Here is a 25676-nt window from a genome sequence, read left to right as displayed (position 1 = left end):
ATGCAAAAATTTGTATTTCTGTCTGTCATTCCGTCGTACATTTTTTTTCCTTTTATGGAAGTTTTTTTTGTAGAGAATAAATGATGGAAAAAACATTTAATTGAACGGTTTAAAAGAGGAGAAAACAGGGAAAAAATGAAAATTCAATTTTGAAACGTAGTTTATCTTCAATTTCGACTCTTTAAAATTCAAAATTCAACCGGAAAAAAGAAGAAAAAAAAAACTAGCTAATTCGTATCTTTTTGAAAAAATTTAAAAAAGAATTTATGGAATATTAGTAATTTTTCCTGATTAAGATTAATTTTGATGACATGTTTTGAATAGGTTAAAATCAAATCTGCATTTTGTTAGAATATATAACAAATTGGACCAAGCTATATTTCTAACAAAGACAAATAATTATTTCTTCTACATTTTCCAGAACACAAATTTTAAAAGAAATTCAAAAAACTTTGAAATAACATTTACATTTGATTCTAAAGATTTTCTAGATTTGCCAGAATATATTCTATTTTATTTTAATAAAAATAAGTTTGAAGAAATATTTCACAAATATTCTTTGTCGAAAAAACAGAAGCTAAAATGAAGAATTAAATTAAAATGTATTTATTATTATTTACAATAAAAAAAATAAATTTACTTGGACATTGATTTAAATTGTCAGGAAAGAAGAGGAAGGAATTTAAAAGGTAAAAAGGTATATGTGTTTAAAAATCCTAAAATCATTTTTAAAGTTATATTTTTTCTCTAAAATTGTCTTTCTGAAAGTTATAAAAAGCAAAGTAAAAAAATAAATGAATTTATTGAAACAAGTGAAGACCAAGTCTTTAAAATATTTTCTTGGATTTTCAAATTCTATTTGAGTTTTGTCTCTCTTAGAATTAAAAATGTCGAGCAAAGCGAGACCAGCTTGCTAGTAAATAAATCAAATTTAAAAATTTGAGGCAGCTCACTGGTAAGTGCTGCTATTTGAGCCATTTTTAGAACAGGCCAGAGGGACTCATCAGGTCCTTACAGGCTACCTGTTTCCCTGCGAGCACCGTGTTGGTGACTCCTGACTTACATCAATACATTTAGCAACACATTCATCCATTTCCTACCGCTTGTCCCTACCAGGCTGAAATAGTGTGCGTGTGATAGTTGATAGAAGTTGTACGTCAAAAAAGGGGTGGGGCTTAGTAATAGTCTCCAGCAAAGTGGAGATCCTCCTCCCACAAGAAGATTTTCTTTCTTTCTTTCTTTCCTTCTTTTCTTTTCTTGGAAAAGAAGAGGAGGAGGAAGAAGAGGAGCAGAAAGTTCGTCCAAGAAGTGCAGCGGAGATACCAGCAGCAGGACTACGACATGTTTCTCTCATGAGTAGAAGAAGTGGTTCTCTATAGAAGAAATAGAAGATGCATCGTCCTGCAGACATGATGTCTTCTCTGTGCGTGCAAGCGTGCAGGACAACACACCGTTACAGAACTTTCATGATGGAGGAAATCCTCACGGATCACCAACACCACCACCAACAACAGCAGCAACAACAACACCACCAACAACAACTACTTCAACATCCACACAAACTTTCTGCTCCCACAGGAGAACTTCTCAAGTTCGGAGTCAACACCCTCTTGTCCACCGCAGCCTTTCACAGCATGCATGGTAAATATCTTCTTCTTTCTTTCTAATGACACTCTATAAAAGGGACAAGCGGTAGGAAAATGGATGGATGTATATAACTATACTTCTTCATATTTTTTACACCCGAACTCGCAGCCCATGTATACTTGTATTATTATTATTATTACCAATCTAAAATAAGCCCCCACGTTAAAAAGTTAAATATATATCTACGATATTTATAAAACATACCGATATATTTTTTTCTAAATGACGCAGCAAAATGCCTGTAAAAAAATAAAATAAAATAATATATATATATATATATATATATATATATTGCATGCTCTATTATTAATTATTACATATACGTTGATGTGAGGAGTTGACAAAACAAAACATGCCTTGCAATATTCACACAGCTGCAAAAGTATTTACAACATACTGTAAATGTTATTATTGATCATATTAAAAATAGTCCAATAATAAAACATTGTAATACTACTGAAAACAATTCAATGTTATTAAAACGTTCTCAAATTAAAAGTTCTGAAATTGAAACATTCGAATCGTATTCAATTGCTCCAATATTACCTTTGAATGTTATTTTGTTATTAAAACAATGTCATCAAAACGTTTTTAAAACATAATAAAAAACTGTAAAATGATTAAACCTTATAATATATAAAAAAAATGTCTATATAAAATTCAAAAGGTGACTGATAATGCTGCATTAAAACATTGTAATGTTATAAAATAAAAGTTATTCAAACATTATAATGTAAAACATTCAAAGTGCATTGAATTGCGCTAATACTACATTTGAATGTTATTCTACTATTAATTTTTATTAAAACAATGTCATCAAAACCTTCTAACGTTTACAAATCATATTAAAACACTCTAAATTTATTAAAAATTATAAAAGAAAACATTAATGTCACTATAAAATTCAAAAGGTGCTACATTACTGATAATGCTATATTAAAACATTGTAATGTTATAAAGTAAAGGGTATTCTAACATTCGAATTGCATTGAATTGCTCTAATATTGCATTTGAATGTTATTGTAGTATTAAATATTATTAAAACAATGTCATCAAAACCTTCCAACGTTTTTAAAACATATTAGAATACTCTAAAGTTATTAAACATTATAATATTCATTATAAAATTCAAATAGTGAAACATCACTGATTATGCTATTTTAACATATTTTAATGTCATAAAATAAAAGTTATTCAAACATTATATTGTTAAACATTTGAATTGTATTGAGTTGTTGTAATATTACATTAGAATGTCATTCCATTAGTAAATATTACTAAAACAATGTCATCAAAAACATTCTAAGATAATTAAAACACTCAAATTATTAAACATTCTAATATAAAACATTAATGTATTTATAAAATTCAAAAGGTGACACATGACTAATAATGTTATAATAAAACATTTTAATGGCATAAAATAAAGTGTATTCAAACATAATATTAAAACATTCGAATTGTATTTAATATTACATTTGAATGTTATTATATTATTCCATATTATTAAAACACTCATCAAAACATTGTAAGATTATTAAAACTCTACAATTATTAAACATTCTAAAACAAAACATTAATGTCGTTTTAAAATTCAAAAGGTGACACTTTACTGATAATGCTATAATAAAACATTTTAATTTTACAAAATAAAGTTAATTCCAACATGAAAAAAATTATTTCGTTCAAGATATTTTCTACTTCGACTAGTTTTCTGTCCAATCTTGTAGTCTTCGTGTTTATGATTCACGCACAAAAAACTTGGTTTTCTGACGCCTTTTGCAGGTTTTTCCGCCCTGTTGTCTGCTAATTGCACCTTATTAATAATTGTCATCAAAGATGATATCAAATATACTTTCACAATTTATGAGCCTGAAGGAGCAATTTGATCCAAAACATTGTCTTCTTGTCGTGTAAAGTTGTTTTTTTTACCTTTACGTCACAATAAAGTCGCTGTATTTCATCCTTAATTAACATGAAATAGACTAGAATATAACCTTCATTGTCAACAATAGCGCGAAAGAGACAAACGGTAAAAAAAACAAAAAAAAAACACCAGCAATCAGCAGCAGCTAAAAATTCTACAATAATAATAATAATAATAAAAGTGAAATAACAGAATACAGTGTGACCTTCATCGTCACTGTGCATATCAATAATAGCGCGAAAGAGACAAACGGTTAAAAAAAACCCACAAAAGCAATCAGCAACAAATAATGCTAAAATAATAATAAAAAATTACGAATAATAACGTGTTGGATACATTTAAGAACACAAGAGTTTAATTGTGTATCAACACACTGAGTCATATTTTATTACAATATGTCCGTAATGTAAATAATAAATATGCGAATCATCTTATTCCTATTATTATACTTGTCTCATATTTCAGTGTTTATTACACATGACATTTCAAAAAAAATATTGTGTAATTAACAATTTCTATTTTAATTTGTTGTAGTATACATTTATTGTAAGTGAGTATTCTTTTTCAATAGAAATACATATTTTCAGATTTGTAACGAATGTGCTGATTTAAAATACGTGTATGTACATATGAATGTTGAACGAAGTATTTGACTGTGATGTCCATCCATCATTTTCTACCGCTTGTCCTTTTTGGGGTCGCTGGAGCCTATCTCAGCTGCATTCGGGCAGAAGTCGGGGTACACCCTGGACAAGTTGCCACCTCATCACGGGGCCAACACAGATAGGCAACATTCACAATAAGAGTTATTAATACGCGAATCATCTCTCTTATTCATATTGTTATACTTGTCTCATATTTCAATATCTATTACACATGACAATTAAAAACAATAATATTGTGTAATTAACAACCATTTCTATTTTAATTTTTCGTAGTATACATTCATTGTAAGTCAGGGGTCACCAACGCGGTGCCCGCGGGCACCAGGTCGCCCGTAAGGACCAGATGAGTCGCCCTTTGGCCTGTTCTAAAAATAGCTCAAATAGCAGCACTTACTAGTGAGCTGCCTCTATTTTTAAAATTGTATTTATTTACTCACAAGCTGGACTCGCATTGCTCAACATTTTTAATTCTAAGAGAGACAAAACTCAAATAGAATTTGAAAATCCAAGAAAATATTTTAAAGACTTGGTCTTCACTTGTTTGAATACATTCATTTTTTTTACTTTGCTTCTCATAACTTGTAGAAAGACAATTTTAGAGAAAAAATACAACCTTAAAAATGATTTTAGGATTTTTAAACAAATATACCTTTTTACCTTTTAAATTCCTTCCTCTTCTTTCCAGACAATTTAAATCAAATGTTCAAGTAAATTTATTTTTTTATTGTAAAGAATAATAAATACATTTTCATTTAATTCTTCATTTTAGCTTCTTTTTTTCCGATGAATATTTGTGAAATATTTCTTCAAATTTATTATGATTAAAGTTCAAAAAAATTATTCTGGCAAATCTAGAAAATCTGTAGAATCTAATTTAAATCTTATTCCCTAGTCTTTTTAAATTTTTGTTCTGGAAAATTTAGAAGAAATAATGATTTGTCTTTGTTAGAAATATAGCTTGATCCAATTTGTTATATATTCTAACAAATGCAGATTGGATTTTAACCTATTTAAAACATGTCATCAAAATTCTAATCAGGAAAAAATTACTAATGATGTTGCATAAATTATTTTTTCAAAATTTTTTCAAAAAGATACGAATTAGCAAGTTTTTCTCTTCATTTTTTCGGTTGAATTTTGAATTTTAAAAAGTCGAAATTGAAGGTAAACTATGTTTCAAAATTCTATTTTCTTTTTTTTCCCTGTTTTCTCCTCTCTTAAATCGTAAAATTAAGGTGTTTTTTTTCATCATTTATTTTCTACAAAAAACCTTCCGTAAAAGGAAAAAAACGACGGAATGACAGACATTTTTTTTATATATATACATTTATTTATTAAAGGTAAATTGAGCAAATTGGCTATTTCTGGCCATTTATTTAAGTGTGTATCAATCTGGTAGCCCTTTCCATTAATCAGTACCCAAGAAGTAGCTCTTGGTTTTAAAAAGGTTGGTGACCCCTGTTTTAAGTAATAATTATGTTTCAATAGAAATACAAATTTTCAGGTTAGTAACGAATGTGCTGATTTAAAATATATATGAATGTTTGAGACAGTATTTGATTGTGATGATTTTCAGCTGTGATAGGCTCCGCGACCCCAAAAGGGACAAGCGGTAAAAAAAAATGGATGGATGGATGGATTTTGAGTGTAATATTAGGAGAGATATGATTAATAAGGCTATGATAGTGACGTGAAAGTAGCGTGAGATATGATCAATGGGGCTATGATAGTGACGTGAAAGGTTGTGTTCCAAGTGTTAAAGGCGGACCATGAGAACCTGGTCAAGTTCTCCATGTCTCCCCTCGGACCTCCGCTGCTGTCCGCCTCCTCGGCCCTGCAGCAGCACGGCGGCGGCGGGGCGTCTCACCACCATGTGCCACTGGACCTGCACCTCCTGCGGGCTCACGCGGACCTGCAGGACGCCGCCGACGGCAAGAAGAACAAGAAAGGCCGCCGGAGCAGAACCGTCTTCACCGAACTCCAACTTATGGGTCTGGAAAAACGCTTCGAGAAGCAGAAATATCTTTCTACTCCCGACAGGTTTGTTGTTGCAACGATCTTTGGCATGCAATACAAATACCGCACTCTGTTATTTTCTTCATTGTAAGTGTAATGCACCACAACACCAAAATTCATCTATTTATTATTGTGTGAATGCTCTAAATCCGGGGTCTCAGACATGCGGCCCACGAGCCAATTGCGGCCCGCGGGATGTTATTTTGCGGCCCCCACCTTAATATGAAAGTTTAATGTCAGTGCGGCCCCGTAAGTTTTATATGAATGGCGTTTGACAGCGTTGTGTTATTTGGGTCCAAAATTGCTCTTCCAACGTTCTGGGTTGCCTACCTCTGCGTTAGTGGAAAAGCGGCAAATGAGTTAAAGCGACAGAGACGTTGCCATGGAGACGAGGGTTTTCTTACGTGCCTGGCTGCAGTCACACCTGGACCACACTTCAACACCTGTCCGGCAGTAATAACAGTCCCCAAGAACCTGGACCAATTCAAATCATTGTTTTTTTATTTTTTATTGTTTACTGTATTTCCTTGAATAGCCGCCGGGCATGTAATATGCGCCTGCCTTGAATTACTGCCAGGTCAAAATCGCTCCCCAAATGTATTAGCGCATGCTTACTTTTAACTCTGGGTCAAATTCATGACGTCACGAGTGACGCTTCCCCTGTCGTCATGTTCAAAATGGCGAAGGAGGTTTTTTTTGCTTTTACTATGTGTGAACCCGGTTTCTTTTTTTCACAGCCATACAGATCACACTGATGGTTGTGATATAAAACATCTTTAACACTCTTACTAATATGTGCCACACTCTGTGAACCCACACCAAACACATTTTGGGAGATCATCGGCTCTGTAACACATTATAAACGCAACATAAGAATTACCCACAATGCCATGCATCCATGACTCTTGGCTATATTATACACCCCGCTACCACCAAACCCCGCCCCCTCACCCCCTCTCACCCCCCCTCTCCGTGCGTCGGTTGGGGGTGCGTGTTTAATATAGCCAAGAGTCATGGATGGATGGCATTGTGGGTAATTCTTATGTTGCGTTTATAATGTGTTACAGAGCCGATGTTCTCCAGAAATGTGTTTGGTGTGGGTTCACAGAGTGTGGCGCATATCAGTAAGAGTGTTAAAGTTGTTTATATTACAACCATCAGTGTAAAAGGTATGGCTGTTGACCAAGTATGCATTGCAATCTCGTGTGAGAAGCAGTGAAATGCATGCGTCCGGCCGGCACGCAGATAGCGTTGTGTAAAGGCGGTCGCGATGACATGTTGTAGACCAGTGGTCCCCAACCACCGGGCTGCGGCCGCTGAAGAATTTTTTTTTTTTTTTTTTTTTTGTCATACTCAAATTTTTACTGCATGCCATTAGTAAGCGCAGGGGTGAGAAGGGGTTTTAAAATTATTGGCGCCTGCTTACTTTTACCGCATGCCTTGAATAAGCGCAGGAGTGAGAAGAGGTTTTATATTAATTAGCGCCCCAGTGGCTATTCAAGGAAATGCAGTAATTTGCAGTGCCTCACACGATGAACACTACATATATTTCAATATGACGCCGGATAACACTCCGGGAGCCGTCACTTTTTTGCGCTCGCTATCCCAGTAGCGAGGGGATAATCCGCCAGATTATCTGCCGACCACCGTGTTGCTGTAGGGAGGAAAAGCGGAACGACACACATTGCGGAATTAACATTACTCTCCGTGCGTCGGCTAAATACAAATATATTTACTTATTTGCACAGAGAAAGTTGCGCAAGGGATACAATTTGAAACGTCAATATACAACTCGACATGCTGAAAAGTATGCAAACATTTTTTTAAGAAATATTTTCTTGCAGCCCAGCCTCACCTAAAATCTGCATCCAGTGGACCCCAGGTAGAGAGAGTTTGAGACCCCTGCTCTAAATTATTATTATTGTGTGACTGCTCCAAAGTTAAGTTAACAAGTTAAAGAACCCATGATTGTCACACACACACACACACACACACACACTAGGTGTGGCGAAATTATTCGCTCATTTGACCCATCACCCTTGATCACCCCCTTGGAGGTGAGGGGAGCAGTGAGCAGCAGCGGTGGCCGCGCCCGGGAATAATTTTTGGTGATTCAACCCCCAATTCCCAACCTTGATGCTGAGTGCCAAGCAGGGAGGTAATGGGTGCCATTTTTATAGTCTTTGGTATGACTCGGCTGGGGTTTGAACTCACGACTTACCGATCTCAGGGCGGACAATCTAACCACTAGGCTACTGAGTATTCACACATATGGTTTCCTACACCAAATCTCAACTATTCATTATTCAACTTATTGTGTGAATGCTCCAAGACATTCACAAATATGGTTTTCTACACCAAAATTCATCTATTTATTATTGTGCGAATGCTCCAAATTATTATTGTGTGACTGCTCCAAAGCATTCACGCATATGGTTTTCTAAACCAAAATTCATCTATTTATTATTCAACGTATTGTGTGACTGCTCCAAAGTATTCACACATAGTTTTCTACACCAAACTTCATCTATTTAGTATCGTGTGAACGTTCCAAATTATTATTATTGTGTGACTGCTCCAAAGTATTCACACAGATGGTTTTCTACACCAAAATTCACCTATTTGTTATTCAACTTATTGTACGAACGCTCCTAGACATTCACACATATGTTTTTCTAAACCAAAATTGATATTTATATTGTGTGAATGCTCCAAATAATTCACATTTATGGTTTTCTACACCAAAATTAATCTATTTATTTTTGTGCGAATGCTCCAAATTATTATTAGTGTGACTGCTCCAAACTATTCACACATATGGTTTTCTACACCAACATTCATCAATTTGTTATTCAACTTATTGTGTGAATGCTCCAAGACATTCACACATATGTTTTTTTACACCAAAATTCATCTATTTATTAGAGTGTGACTGCTCCAAAGTATTCACACATATTTTTTTCTTCACCAAAATTCATGTATATATTGTGTGAACGCTCCAAAGCATTCACATATAGGGTTTTCTAAACCAAAATGAATCTATTTATTTTTGTGTGAATACTCCAAATTATTGTGTGACTGCTCCAAAGCATTCACACATATGGTTTTCCATCCATCCATCCATCCATCCATTTTCTACCGCTTATTCCCTTTCGGGGTCGCGGGGGGCGCTGGCGCCTATCTCATATGGTTTTCTACACCAAAATGCATCTATTTATTATTCAACTAATTGTGTGAATGCTCCATAGCGTTCAGACATATTTCCAGTTGTTTCAGTACAGCATGTCCGAAAAGGAGTAGGATGCAGAGCTTATTTAATCCTACCCCTTTTCATACCCAAACCATTTTATCCCATTTCCTTGTTCTCTGGTTGTAAAAAAAACTGTGAATACATAACAAATAAATAATATACCATAGTAAGTAAAAAATATTAAATACATAAATAATCTTTATCTAAAAAAAAAAGAAAAAAAAAGGGTTCAAGATGTTTATCATAAGTATTTTTCTTTGTACTTTATGAACACTTGTCGTTTGAACAATCTCAAACTGAGTCATTGGTGCTTTGTTTGATTTATTTAGTTAATCCATTCCATCATTTAATTCCACATACTGATATGCTAAAGGTTTTGATTGTTGTACGTGCATACAAACGTTTTGAATTAGATTTTCCTCTAAGGTTATATTTCTCGTCTATGACGTTGCATCAGGCTTTTCATAACAATTTTAGGATCACTGAAAACACAATGTCAGGTTTTCACAGCACCTAAAAAGTATTTTTCACAGTAAAACCCTGTTATCAAAATTTACTTTATAACAACACCTTTATATCTCACAGCAATGAACTGTTATTTCACAGTAAAATACTGAAATCATAGTCAACAAATCACTCTAAATTCAAATTGATTAATCTTTAATCCCAGCAGGCACAAGACATTGATACAACATTGACTATTAAGTTAAGTTAAAGTACCAAGAAATTATTATCTTTATTTGACCCATCACCCTTGATCACCCCCTGGGAGGTGAGGGAAGCAGTGAGCAGCAGCGGTGGCCGCGTATGTCCTTTAAAACTGAACTTTTGAAAAACGTTGCAAAATAGTTGTACTTGTAAATTGAGATAAGGTTGGTGTCTAACGTTGGATCCAAGTTGTAGGTTGGGAAATGACCAAATTTCAATGGTCAAATCAACGTCACAAGCTGACATTGAATAAGCGTCATTAAAAAACATGTTATTTCAAAGTAAAATTTGAGTTGTGGAATATTGGTTGGGAAATGACCAAATTTCAATGGTCAAATCAACGTCACAACCTGACATTGATTGAACTTGGTCAAAAAGCATGTTGTTTCAACGTTGTATTTGTGTTGTAAAATATTGGTCGGGAAATGACCAAATATCTACGGTCAAATCAACGTCAGAACCCAACATTGAATAAACGTAATTAAAAAAACATGTTATTTCAAAGTAAAATTTGAGTTGTAGAATATTGGTTGGGAAATGACCAAATTTCAATGGTCAAACCAACGTCACAAGCTGACATTGAATAAACGTTGTCAAAAAGCATGTTGTTTCAACGTTGTATTTGTGTTGTAAAATATTGGTCGGGAAATTACCAAATATCTACAGTCAAATCAACGTCAGAACCCAACATTGAATAAACGTCATTAAAAACATGTTATTTCAAAGTAAAATTTGAGTTGTAGAATATTGGTTGGGAAATGACCAAATTTCAATGGTCAAATCAACGTCACAAGCTGACATTGAATAAACGTTGTCAAACAGCATGTTGTTTCAACGTTGTATTTGTGTTGTAAAATATTGGTTGGGAAATGACCAAATTTCTACAGTCAAATCAACGTCAGAACCCAACAGTGAATAATCGTCCTCAAAAAGCATGTTGTTTCAACATTGTATATGTGTTGTAGAATATTGGTTTGAGTTGTAGAATATTGGTTGGGAAATGACCAACCTGACATTGAATAAAAGCCATCAAAAAGCATGTTTTTAATGTTAAGTTTGAGTTGTAGCATATTGGTTGGGAAATTACCAAATTTCAATGGTCAATTCAACGTCACAAGCTGGCATTGAATAAACGTTGTCAAAATTAATTTTGTTTCAACGTTGTTTTTGTGTTGTAAAATTTTGATTAGGAAATGACCAAATTTCAATGGTCATATCAACGTCACAACCCTTCATTGAATAAACTTCGTCCAAAAGCATATTGTTTCAACGTTTGAGTTGTAGAATATTGGTTGGGAAATGACCAAATTTCAATGGTCAAATCAACGTCACAACCTGACATTGATTGAACTTTGTCAAAAAGCATGTTGTTTCAACGTATTTGTGTTGTAAAATATTGGTCGGGAAATTACCAAATATCTACGGTCAAATCAACGTCAGAACCCAACATTGAATAAACGTTGTTTAAAAAACATGTTATTTCCAACTAAAATTTGAGTTGTAGAAAATTGGTTGGGAAATGACCAAATTTCAATGGTCAATTCAACGTCACAACCTAACATTGAATAAACGTTGTCAGACAGCATGTTGTTTCAACGTTGTATTTGTTTTGCAAAACATTAGTTGGGAAATGACCAAATTTCTACAGTCAAATCAACGTCAGAACCCAACATTGAATAAACGTGGTCAAAAAGCATGTTGTTTCAACATTGTATATGTGTTGTAGAATATTGGTTTGAGTTGTAGAATATTGGTTGGGAAATGACCAACCTGACTTTGAATAAACGTCATCAAAAAGCATGTTGTTTTAACGTTTAGTTTGAGTTGGAGCATATTGGTTGGGTAATTACCAAATTTCAATGGTCAAATCAATGTCACAACCTGACATTGAATAAACGTTGTCAAACAGCATCTTGTTTCAATGTTGTATTTGTGTTGTAAAATATTGGTTGGGAAATTACCAAATTTCTACAGTCAAATCAATGTCAGAACCCAACATTGAATAAACGTCGTCAAAAAGCATGTTGTTTCAACGTTTAGTTTGAGTTGTAGAATATTGGTTGGGTAATTACCAAATTTCAATGGTCAAATCAATGTCACAACCTGACATTGAATAAACGTTGTCAAACAGCATCTTGTTTCAACGTTGTATTTGTGTTGTAAAATATTGGTTGGGAAATGACCTAATTTCTGCAATCAAATCAACGTCCGAACCCAACATTGAATAAACGTCGTTAAAAAACATGTTATTTCAAAGTAAAATTGGAGTTGTAGAATATTGGTTAGGTAATTACAAAATTTCAATGGTCAAATCAACGTCAGAACCCAACATTGAATAAACGTCGTCAAAAAGCATGTTATTTCAAAGTAAAATTTGAGTTGTAGAATATTGGTTGGGAAATGACCAAATGTCAATGGTCGAATCAACGTTTCAACCTGACATTGAATAAACATCGACAAAATGCATGTGGTTTCAATGTTTTTTTTGTTTTGTAGAATATTGGTTGGAAAATGACCTAATTTCAATTTGCAAATAACTGTCAGAACCCAATATTGATTAAATGTGGTCAAAAAGCATGTTGTTTCAACGTTATGCTTGAGATGCTCAAGGTCAGGACCTAATTCAAAAAGTTCCTAATGTCGTTTTAATGTCTTGTGCCTGCTGAGATCCCCCGGGAAGAGCTAGACGAAGTGGCTGGGGAGAGGGAAATCTGGGCTTCCCTGCTTAGGCTGCTGCCCCCGCGACCCGACCTCGGATAAGCGGAAGATGATGGATGGATGGATGGGCCTGCTGGGATAGTCACAACTTTGTTGTAATTAACCGTCAAATAACAGCTCCGTAGTAAGTTTGCTGTAAATATATTTGACAGTAAACTACTGCAAATAAGTATTGCACATTTTAGCCAGAAATGTGCTGTGAATCTACAACAGGGGTGTCAAAGTCAAAGCCCGCAAATTAATGATCTATGGTCTCTGAGATGATGTTTGATTAGTATTATAACTCCTTCTGCTGTTCTGCACAAACCAATACTCCATCAGTGTTGGCGCTATGAACTTTCAAAATGGGGTCACAGGGACCCCATCAAGTCATGAAAATGGGGCCCCACAGTAACTTTTTGGGGTCCTACTTTTTTGTAAGCATTTTGAAAAGAAATGATAAATTATGTATTATCCTGTTATCTCACATTCTTTATTGTGTTTTGGAAAAAGGTTGTCATAATTCATTGGAAATATTACACAAAAGAAAAATATGCATACATTTTTTCATGCATATGTAAATGTGTCCAGTTATAAACATTTATTCACTTTCTTCTTTACTTCATGGATTGAAACTTACTTTTTCCCCTATATTTTTATTGTAATATTTTCAGAATGTGTTTGTTCTATTTTTGGCCAAAGTAAGACAAAGAAAACAATCTAAATTTTTCTTTATTTTTTTAGTTTTAATGCCATGATTTTAATATTACGGCCCGCATGTGCACAGATTTGTATGAATGTCTTGGAGCATTCGCAAAATAAGTTGAATAACAAATAGATTCATTTTGGTGTAGAAAACCATATGTGTGAATGCTTTGGAGCATTCACACAATAAATAGATGCATTTTGCATGCTTTGGAGCAGTGGTTCTCAAATGGGGGTACGCGTACCCCTGGGGGTACTTGAAGGTATGCCAAGGGGTACGTGAGATTTTTTTTTTAAATATTTTAAAAATAGCAACAATTCAAAAATCCTTTATAAATATATTTATTGAATAATACTTCAACAAAATATGAATGTAAGTTCATAAACTGTGAAAAAAAATGCACTTTAAGTTGAAAATATGCATACATTTTTTTTATGCATATGTAAATGTGTCCAGTTATAAACATTCATTCACTTTCTTCTTTCCTTCATGGATTGAAACTTACTTTTTCCCCCCTATATTTTTATTGTAATATTTTCAGAATGTGTTTGTTCTATTTTTGGCCAAAGTAAGACAAAGAAAACAATCGGAAGTTGTCTTAATTTTTTAGTTTTAATGCCATGATTTTAATACTCCGGCCCGCGTGTGCACAGATTTTCCTCTCTGCGGCCCCTGAGCTAAAATGACTTTGACACCAGATCTACAATGACATTTTTACTATGTAATATTTTTGGTTATTTTTCTTTGACTTCGTTGAAGGAACATACTAAGAACAGTCAACTTGTAATATTAGACACACCACTGAGCATTGTAAATGTTACATGCATTCATATAATAATAACATGATACACTTTGATTTATATTGTCACATGACAACACTTCCCAAAAAAATAATGAGTTCAAATATGCACAGAACACCTTTCAAGTCTTCAAATGCATTGATAGTGGTTAGAGGTCATGCGTGACACTTGTACATATGATGGATGACATGAAATCATAAATATCATATATTGTATGCTTGCATGACTTCCAGAATAGATCTTGCAGAGTGTTTGGGCTTGAGTCAGCTTCAAGTGAAAACTTGGTACCAAAACAGGAGGATGAAGTGGAAGAAAATGGTAAGTAAACAACTTCATCTCACAAATCATTATCATTATTATCATTAAAAAGTTGCAAGAATATTTTTGAATTTAAAAAGAGTTACAAAAAGCGACAACTGGAATTATATCAAACTGATTTTTGACTTTGATTGGACGTGTTGTGAAAACTAAAAAGTATGTTAAAGACATACCCTGCCTTCCGCCCGATTGTAGCTGAGATAGGCGCCAGCGCCCCCCGCGACCCCGAAAGGGAATAAGCGGTAGAAAATGGATGGATGTTAAAGACAGTTCAAGTGTTGGTGCAGGGAACAGTGATAAAGTCATCTAAAATAATTTGTGTTAAAAAAGAGGGCAGATAAATATAAGAATACTATTCTTCCATCAACTCCTTTTTGATCTTAGAAATTTATAATAAACAAAAAACAATGAAAATGTCAACTGTACATGGCTTGTTTATATGCATTTTCATGAAAGGAATACAAAGAAATGCTGCTAATGATGACTACTGCTATTATCAATTCACAGCAAATTACTGGATAATAATTGTATTACTTTCAAAGTAACATTTGCAATGGAATATCTTTACAGCAAATAACAGTAACTGCAGAGCTGACATTTTACAATTGGTTACAATAAAGTTACAACTAAACACCATAACTTCACAAATGTATTTTTTAAAGTAGTTAATTACTCTCTCAGTTCAACAGCATACCGCCACTTACTGTACATGACTGTGCAACTGTGATATCACAGACTATGATGACATTATTTTACTTTGTTTATTTGTTGAAGTAATTTGTTGCAATGTTACAATATTTTACTGTGCAAAATACTATTAAAAGCTGTGAAATAATTGTAAATGTTTGCAGTGTCATTATATATTTTTTGATAGTTTTATTGTATTATTGATTGTGTTAATACTCAGCACACAAATATATACATTGATTCATTTTGACATGCTGCACTGTTTAAAAAAACGAATAGATTTTACAGTAAAAACTGGCAGCTGTCCCCAGAAACCTACTGTAAAAATAACAGGAGAACTATTTTTCCATTAACAATGATTTAGCATAAAAACACTTCCAATTTAATGTAAAATTCTAGCTTCTAGTGTTTACTGTCGTTTTTACTGTGCAGGACTGTAAATGGAAAAATGGTACTACTGTTAATAGGATAGAATGGAATAGAAAGTACTTTATTGATCCCTGGGGGAAATTCAGCACCACAGTTCGCTCACAATAGACAATGATAATGATAAATAATATATTATATATATAATATATGAATAATATAAATATATTTTACACATATTCTACATTTAAGTGCAGTCAAGGAACATATCATTTTACCATAATATATAAAGATTTGTTTCACAGTGGAATATCTCTCAACCTGTTTAAAACATTCCAATATGAAATTCCCAAAATTAAGGAAACAAACACAAATTACCATAGAAATTACCTACATTTTCCACATTCCTCCCAAGATTTAATTTAATTGGGTTTTTGATTTCATTATTTGCAGCATTCAAACACAACTTTTATACTATTGTTCTTAATTTACATTTGTTACCAAACCTGCTGAAATATGCTCATTATCGAAATAATGAAATATAACTTATGGTGGGATAATGAAAGGTTGTGTTAATGATGAAATATTACAATACTATGTTCAAAAGGAAATAATAAAATAAATCAATATTTCAGTGAATAACGACTTAGTAATTATGAAATAGTAAAATGTATTTTTTAATTACTATCCATCCATTTTTTACCGCTTATTCCCTTTTGGGGTCGCGGGGGCGCTGGCGCCTATCTCAGCTACAATCGGGCGGAAGGCGGGGTACACCCTGGACAAGTCGCCACCTCATCGCAGGGCCAACACAGATAGACAACATTCACACTCACACACTAGGGCCAATTTAGAAGCCGGAGTACCCGGAGGGAACCCACGCATTCACGGGGAGAACATGCAAACTCCACACAGAAAGATCCCGAGCCTGGATTTGAACCCAGGACTGCATGAACTTCTTATTGTGAGGCAGATGCACTAACCCCTCTGCCACCGTGAAGCCTTTTTAATTACTAGATTAAGTAAATTTTTAAATGAAATAAAAAAATTAAATATGTTAACAATAACTAATTCTGTAAGTGATTATAAAACAATAGGAAAAGTAAACATTTTAAATAATAATAATAATTAAATAATAAACCAGGTAAAAGTTTTAATCATATAGTGAATAATAAAATAATAAATTAGGTAAAAATTGAAATCACTGAATATGTGAATAACAATTAATAAAATAAAATAAGAGATTAAAAGCAATAAAAATTGACTAGTAAAATATTAAAATTGAGTAAAATATTAAATAAGTCAATATTTCAACACAAGTGAATAATGACTTAGTAATTATGAAATAATAAAATATATCTTAAATAATACATCAGCACCCCCTGCAACCCAAAAAGGTGCAAGCGGTAGAAAATGGATGGATGGATGAAGTACATTTTTAAATGAAATAAGGAACTATATGAATAATAAAATATGTGAACAATAACTAACTCAATTAGTGATAAAATAAAAAACAATACATAAAAGTAAAAATGTAAATAATACTTCAAAAACACATCAGGTACAAATTCTAATCATATTGTGAATAATACAATCCTAAATTAGGCAAAAATGTAAATCACTGAATACGTGAATAACAATTAATAAAATAAGAGATTAAAAAAAATACAAAAAAAGACAAGTAAAATATTTAATAATATATATTTTTAAATATTAAGTAAAAATTTGAATTAGGTGAAAATGTGAAATCACAAAATAGATTGATAATAATCAATACAAAATGTAAACATTTAAATAATAGTAAATAGTCAAAAACTTGATGGAATAAATGTTGTCATCAGTAAATGGTTGGAATATTGATGTTTATGTTTATGTTGTGATGTGGAGGTGCTGCAGGGAGGCGGCTTGGAGTCTCCGACTAAACCCAAAGGTCGGCCGAAGAAGAATTCCATCCCCAGCAGCGAGCAGGAAAGAAATGTTGCTGCTGCAGAAACGACCAGTCAAGAATCGAACTCGCACTCGGACCACACGCAGCTGCAATGACGTCGTCTACACGCAGCTGCAATGACGTCGTCTACACGCAGCTGCAATGACGTCGTCACCACGCAGCTGCAATGAGGTCATCAACACGCATCTGCAATGACGTCATCACCACGCAGCTGCAATGAGGTCAACACCACGCAGCTGCAATGACGTCATCACCACGCAGCTGCAATGACGTCATCAACACGCAGCTGCAATGACGTCGTCACCACACAGCTGCAATGAGGTCATCAACACGCAGCTGCAATGAGGTCATCACCACGCAGCTGCAATGAGGTCATCAACACGCAGCTGCAATGAGGTCATCAACACGCAGCAGCAATGAGGTCATCGGCACGTCACCTTTTAACTTGAAACTTGAGGATCATTTCAAACAAGATCCATAAATGTAGATAATATTTGTATATTTGATAACTTTAATCCAGTCCTGAGTCAGCAACTCAACTCTGGTTTGCAGGATGTCCGTCATAATATTACACACTTTCATATTTGTACGTTAATATACTTTTTTTCCATTAATACGACTACATCTTATTCATTCATACGACAGTCAAGTCCAACATTATTTTCACTTTAACTTGTTTCTGCACTGATACATCATGGTTTATCTTGTGTACTGTGATGCTTCTTGTACAACATGGTATTATCAGCAATGCTTCTGGTACATCATGGTATTATCAGTAATGCCTGTTGTACATCATGGTATTATCAGCAATGCTTCCTGTACATCATGGTATTATCAGCAATGCTTTTTGTACATCATGGTGTTATCAGCAATGCCTGTTGTACATCATGGTATTATCAGCAAAAACCGCTGTACCTGCTGTACGTCATTGTGTTTTCAGCAATAACTGCTGTACATCATGGTGCTATCAGCAATGCCTGTTGTACATCATGGTATTATCAGCAAAAACCGCTGTACATGCTGTACGTCATTGTGTTTTCAGCAATAACTGCTGTACATCATGGTGCTATCAGCAATAACTGCTGTACATCATGGTGTTTTCAGCATACTCTGCTGTACATCATGGTGTTATCAGCAATAACTGCTGTACATCATGGTGTTATCAGCAATGCCTGTTGTACATCATGGTATTATCAGCAATACCTGTTGTACATCATGGTGTTATCAGCAATGCTTGTTGTACATCATGGTATTATCAGCAATGCTTCTTGTACATCATGATATTATCAGCAATGCCTGTTGGACATCATGGTATTATCAGTGATGCTTCTTGTACATCATGGTATTATCAGTGATGCTTCTTGTACATCATGGTATTATCAGCAATGCCTGTTGTACATTATGGTTTTATCATCAATGCTTCTTATACATCATGGTATTATCAGCAATGCCTGTTGTACATCATGGTATTATCAGCAAAAACCGCTGTACATCATGGTATCAGAAATGCCTTTTGTACATCATGTTAATATCAGCAATGCCTATTGTACATCATGGTAAAATCAGCAATAACTGCTGTACATCATGGTATTATCAGCAATGCTTCTTGTACATCATGATATTATTAGCAATGCCTGTTGTACATCATGGTATTATCAGTGATGCTTCTGGTACATCATGGTATTATCACTGATGCTTCTTGTACATCATGGTATTATCAGCAATGCCTGTTGTACATCATGGTTTTATCATCAATGCTTCTTGTACATCATGGTATTATCAGAAATGCCTGTTGTAAATCATGGTATTATCAGCATTGCTTGTTGTACATCATGACATTATCAGCAATGTTTCTTGTACATCATGGTATTTTCATCAATGCCTGTTGTACATCATGGTATTATCAATAATGCCTCTTGTACATCATGGTGTTATCAGCAATGCCTGCTGTACATCATGGCATTATCAGCAATACTTCTTGTACATCATGGTATTATCACTGATGCTGCTTGTACATCATGGTATTATCAGCAATACTTCTTGTACATCATGGTATTATAAGTAATGGTGCTTGTACATCATGGCATTATAAGTAATGCTGCTTGTACATCATGGCATTATCAGCAATGCTTCTTGTACATCATGGTATTATCACTGATGCTGCTTGTACATCATGGTATTATCAGTGGTGTTGTGTAGTGTCTGATGAAAAACAAAGCTGCTTTATATAAAAGTTACCTTAAGAGTATGAATACTGTCGGGCTTGACTGAATGAAACAGATCATCAGAGAAATTATACTTCTAAAAATGTAAATATATTTGTGTTTACATCGCATTATTTATATGATCTATACATATTGTTCTTGTATTTTTTCAAACATTTAATATGCAAAATTCATACATGAGTAATCCATGAAAAAAAGTCCTGATTTCAATGAAATATGATATGGTTTACATTACATATATGATATGTATATTTTATATTTTAGTAAGATGCTTGATTCTGTGTCTTAGGGGACATTGTGTTCTTTCATCTCTTTTGCATTTCTTCTGTTTATGAATGATTAAATCTATTTTTACAAACGCACTCCTCACTTTATCACCGTTCCCTGACATGTTGTCAAATCATGGACGCAAGGAATGAAGTGTTCATAAAACAATTAGTCATATTCTTATTACAAGGGAACATACGCCATGATTTTCTTAAGAAAAACTATATAACAAAGCATATATCAGCTTATCTATTGTATAAATATTGTTCACATTTCATTATAAAAACAAACAAGACCATAGAGCACAGTACATTATTATTATTTTTATGTAATTAATGTGTTGACCATTACTGTACTTAATAATATGATCTTGGTTGAAATGACAGCAGATATTTATTATTTATTCACACAATATATTATTTGTTTTCATATCTGCGCTTATTTTTTTCCAATTACCAGTTTTTGTAAAAAAAAAAAAAATTAATTAGCATGGGTTACCTTAAAATCTGCATATCAAAAATACACATACAATAGAAATATTTTATGCAAAAAAAATCTACTAAATAATACATTCAACATTGTGCATGACGATAAATCAGATGTTTGAATAAAAACATTGAAATAAGTGCATAAATAATATATAACAACAACATAAAACCAAATAATATGAATAATAATCGTACATTTTTGTCTATACCAGGGGTCCTGAAAACTTTTGATTTGGGGGCCGCATTTGGTAAACAAAAATTTGGCCCGGGGCCGTGCTGTGTATATATATATACATATATATATATATATATATATATATATATATATATATATATATATATATATATATATATATACAATAAAGTACTATCCATCTCTCTCTCTCTCTCTGTCTCTCTATATATATACACAATAAAGTACTATCCATCTCTCTCTCCCTCTCTCTCTGTCTCTGTCTCTCTGTATATATATATATATATATATATATATATATATATATATATATATATATATATATATGTATATATATATATATATATATATATACACACACACATTAGGGCTGTGTCCCACGATTCGATTCAATATCGATTCTTGGGGGCAGGATTCGATAATATATCGATTTTTTCGATTCGATTCGATTCCCGATTCAAAACGATTCTGTATTCATTCAATACATAGGATTTCAGCAAGATCTACCCCAGTCTGCTGACATGCAAGCAGAGTAGTAGATTTTTGTAAAAAGCTTTTATAATTGTAAAGGACAATGTTTTATCAACTGATTGCAATAATGTAAATTTGTTTTAACTCTTAAACGAACCAAAAATATGACTTATTTTATCTTTGTAAAAACATTGGACACAGTGTGTTGTCAAGCTTATGAGATGCGATGCAAATGTAAGCCACTGTGACACTATTGTTCTTTTTTTATTTTTATAAATGTCTACTGATAATGTCAATGAGGGATTTTTAATCACTGCTATGCTGAAATTATAACTAATATTGATACTGTTGTTGATAATATTCATTTTTGTTTCACTACTTTTGGTTTGTTCTGTGTCGTGTTTGTGTCTTCTCAATTGCTCTGTTTATTGCAGTTCTGAGTGTTGCTGGGTCAGGTTTGGTTTTGGAATTGGATTGCATTGTTATGGTATTGCTGTGTAGTGGTTTGTTGGATTGATAAAAAAAAAAAAAAAAAAAGATTTTTTTTAAAAATGAGAATTGATTCTGAATCGCACAACGTATTCTAATTGATTTTTCCCCACACTCCTAATATACTTACATATATGTTCCGAATGCGATGATGTCATGTTATCTATGGGAAATTGCATTTTTAGATAATACAATTTGTCTCAGCGGCTAGGAGACACTGAGCGTAACAAGCGGTAAAAAATGTATTTAGCAAGGACAGATTAATTTAAAAACGTATTTAAAAAAATAAAAAAATATAAATAAAAAAAATACATATATATTATGATTTTTTAACTTGGGACTTCCCGCGGGCAAGAATTTGGACGTTGGTGTGCCGGATCCAGCCCGCTGGCCGTAGTTTGGGGACCACTGGTCCATACTATATATGGATAATTTTATTTTATTATAAATGATAGATTATAAGTGATGAATATTTAACACGAATATGTTTATTTTTTATTTTCTTGTGTTTTAGTGATCGAGCTGCAATTGACTGATCTTTTTTCATCTACAGTACAAAAAGTAAAATGTGAAAAAAAAATATTTAACTTTTTTTCCACTCAAATCAAATGCTTGAAACAACAATTTACTGTGAAATGGATTTATATTCATTCACACACACATGCATGCAGACGTTCGAATCCAAATGCAGGAAGAACAAATACTGTAAAAATAACGACCGAATATAACGAGTCGCCATAATTTTACCGTAAAATATCAGTGGTACCATTTATCCATTTACAGTAATTCACTGTAAAAAAAACACTGTCAATTCTGGCGACTGAGCTACTATTTTTGTCCCACACATTTACTGCATGTATTTATTTTCAGTTTGAATAAAAACAACTGTTGTGTCACCCACACAAACAGTACAGTATCTATGATTAATACGTTTCTATTTATAAAAAAAAAAAAAAAAAAAAAAAAAAGTTTCTATGTCTTTTGTGCTATTATTTTGGTATCGACACTGCTGACTTCCTGAGTGTTTCCCTGGTTACAGAGTTCCAGGAATATGACGTTGGGCAGAGTTACAAATAGCAGTTGGCTTCACTTGTGTGGTTACCATTTGGTAGCCTGGCTGCAGTATTTTGCTGACTTTGTTAGTTTTGAATGTTTCTTGTTGCAATGCTGTTTCTACTTCGCTAAAAATGTATTCATTCTTAGGTAAGTTTGTCACTAAGTTTTACTCTATTGCCTGGTTTGACTTTGTACAAACCCTGTTTCCATATGAGTTGGGAAATTGTGTTAAATGTAAATATAAACGGAACACAATGATTTGCAAATCATTTTCAACCCATATTCAGTTGAATATGCTACAAAGACAACATATTTGGTGTTCTAACTGATAAACATTTTTTATTTTTTGCAAATCATTAACTTTAGAAGTTGATGCCAGCAACACGTGACAAAGAAGTTGGGAAAGGTGGCAATAAATACTGATAAAGTTGAGGAATGATCATCAAACACTTATTTGGGAACATCCCACAGGTGTGCAGGCTAATTGGCAGAGGTGGGACCAAGTCATTGTTTTGCAAGTCACAAGTAAGTCTCAAGTCTTTGCCCTCAAGTCTCGAGTCAAGTCCCAAGTCAAGACAGGCAAGTCCCGAGTCAAGTCCAAAGTCAAGACTGGAAAGTCTCAAGTCAAGTCCCTAGTCCTGCATTTTGAGTTTCGAGTCATTTCAAGTCTTTTTAACCACAGACTAATACATTTACACAGATTGTGTATGCTTTTAAAACGCTGTATGTATTTACAGTATAATAAAAAAAATCGTACTGACATTGCACTTCATAATAGCACTATTAACCAGTTATTTTAAACATTTAACTCATTCCTTTACAGAATGAACACATTTGAAAAAACGAGTGCAACTGTATTTATTTGCACAAAGGTGTTAACATTGTATTTCCAAGGCATTTTGCATTGTAACTAGTTCCACAGCAGTTTCTATCCTGTTCTTACCCTAGCTCATTGATCTCATCTCATACTGTATGTGTTGATGTGTACGTACACATGAATAACATAACAAATACATGAAAATAACTAGAAACGGAGTTGTACTATTTAGAATTCACGGCCCTATGGAAAATTAACCAGCCGCCACTGATTATGATGCATTCTCATTTTAGGCAAAGTATAAGACAATACTTTCTTAACAGTATAACTGTAACCAGGAATAAGTCTTCAAGTAACAATATTCAAATACTAACTTTGTTGGGTAAGACATAATTTGCTTTTATTCTGAATCCAGTGAAACAGATTGGTGGTTTTAGCTGATATAAAGACTTTCAGGTGTCTATATACGTTTATGTTTAAGTTGGCAGACACTTTTATCCAAAGCAACATACATGAAAAATACATACAAAACAATCACTGTAAACATGATCATTTAAGGGAAGAATGTAATACAAAATATTAATACAAAGTGTCAAGACAGAATAAACTCTCTGCTGTTGCAGCAACAGAAATACAGTCTATAAGATATAAAGATATCTAATGTATTCATACATTGTTTGTGTAGGATATATGCATGTATATATATAACCTAATCATATTGTTTTATCAACTTAGAAATAGCTGACCGTTTTTTTCCGCCTTTTTGGGATTATTATTCCAAGTTTTGATCTTGGACGTCTGGTTACTTATAGCATACAAGAATATTCTATTACTGTTAAGCAAACTTTGAACACGCCAAAAAAATTGTCCTTTATCATAGTTACACGTATGACGAAAAGCGCGTAAATATATCGGTGGTATTCAGTGAGGTAAAATGAATTAAATGCGCCGACAGTTCATTGTTCCTGCCAAATGAATTGCACTGAGTGGAGGGGATCACCACTCCAAGATGGCGGCCGCGCGTCTCGTCTCGTCTCGTCTGCGCCAGTAGGCAGGAGTGGTCGATGCTGCGTCTACTTATAAGATGTCTACGGTTATAACGTTAGCAGTGAGTTAACAGCCTCACTGATTTAACTAAACAGCAAATAAAAGTTACGTTACTCGGCCAACAAACGTTAGCTTACATTCTTACCCTTCTTTGTGCAACTTCAAATGTCGAACGAAGTTGGAAGTTGTTGCGTCTCTGTCTGTAATCTTCGAACGAACTGCATGCTTTGCATACGGCAATTCGTTTTTTGTTGACCAAGTCGTAGTTTTTATACCCGAACAAAACAATTTTTGGCATAACTTTTCCTCACTGGCGTGTCGTTTGAGAGCTCTTCGTTGGTTTTCATGGAATTTGATCGGCTGAATGCTGTGTGACGAAAATAACAGGGATGTAATTTGATTGGCTGTTGTTCTGACAGGTAGCGCGCACACTGTCATCACACACACGGACAGATACGGAGCGCTCCTGAATAACTTTTTAATCGTTGGGTTTTGGGGAAAGTAGCAAGTCATGTCAAGTCAAAAGGCTCAAGTCCAAGTCAAGTCACAAGTCATGGATGTTAAAGTCTAAGTCGAGTTGCAAGTCTTTTTAAATGTTGTCAAGTCGATTCTAAAGTCATCAAATTCATGACTCGAGTCTGACTCGAGTCCAAGTCATGTGACTCGAGTCCACACCTCTGCTAATTGGCAACAGGTGGGTGCCATGGTTGGGTATAAAAACCGCTTCCCAAAAAATGCTCAATCTTTCACAAGAAAGGATGGGGCGAGGTACACCCCTTTGTCCACAACTGCGTGAGCAAATAGTCAAACAGTTTAAGAACAACGTTTCTCAAAGTGCAATTGCAAAAAATTTAGGGATTTCAACATCTACGGTCCATAATATCATCA

At 33.7% G+C, this 25676-nt stretch overlaps 1 protein-coding gene across 2 annotated transcripts; it reads left to right on the top strand.

The window, feature by feature from the left end:
• Window positions 1–1264: 1264 nt before the first annotated feature.
• barx1 (BARX homeobox 1) lies at window positions 1265–20318 on the top strand. 2 transcript variants are annotated; one of them, XM_061887686.1, is made up of 4 exons: window positions 1265–1641; window positions 5994–6279; window positions 14655–14734; window positions 17675–20318. In XM_061887686.1, the coding sequence occupies exons 1-4, from the start codon at window positions 1392–1394 to the stop codon at window positions 17707–17709; spliced, it is 651 nt and encodes a 216-aa protein (XP_061743670.1). In that variant the 5' UTR covers window positions 1265–1391; the 3' UTR covers window positions 17710–20318. The 2 variants fall into 2 exon arrangements, with proteins under 2 accessions (XP_061743670.1, XP_061743662.1); XM_061887678.1 differs by having other exon boundaries at window positions 14650–14734.
• The last annotated feature ends 5358 nt before the right edge of the window (window positions 20319–25676 follow it).

This window comes from Nerophis ophidion, linkage group LG02, assembly GCF_033978795.1.
Source record: "Nerophis ophidion isolate RoL-2023_Sa linkage group LG02, RoL_Noph_v1.0, whole genome shotgun sequence".
Taxonomy (NCBI): domain Eukaryota; kingdom Metazoa; phylum Chordata; class Actinopteri; order Syngnathiformes; family Syngnathidae; genus Nerophis; species Nerophis ophidion.
Note: the sequence above shows the minus strand (reverse complement) of the source record. Positions and strands in the feature narration are given on the sequence as shown.

What these genes read in the sequence shown, in the direction of transcription:
- barx1 (XM_061887678.1), top strand. Translation starts at nt 1,392, where the DNA reads ATGCATCGTCCTGCAGACATGATGTCTTCTCTGTGCGTGCAAGCGTGC. An exon ending in TATCTTTCTACTCCCGACAG is followed by an intron (nt 6,280 to 14,649) that starts GTTTGTTGTTGC and finishes CATGACTTCCAG; the next exon opens with AATAGATCTTGCAGAGTGTT. An exon ending in GGATGAAGTGGAAGAAAATG is followed by an intron (nt 14,735 to 17,674) that starts GTAAGTAAACAA and finishes TGTGATGTGGAG; the next exon opens with GTGCTGCAGGGAGGCGGCTT.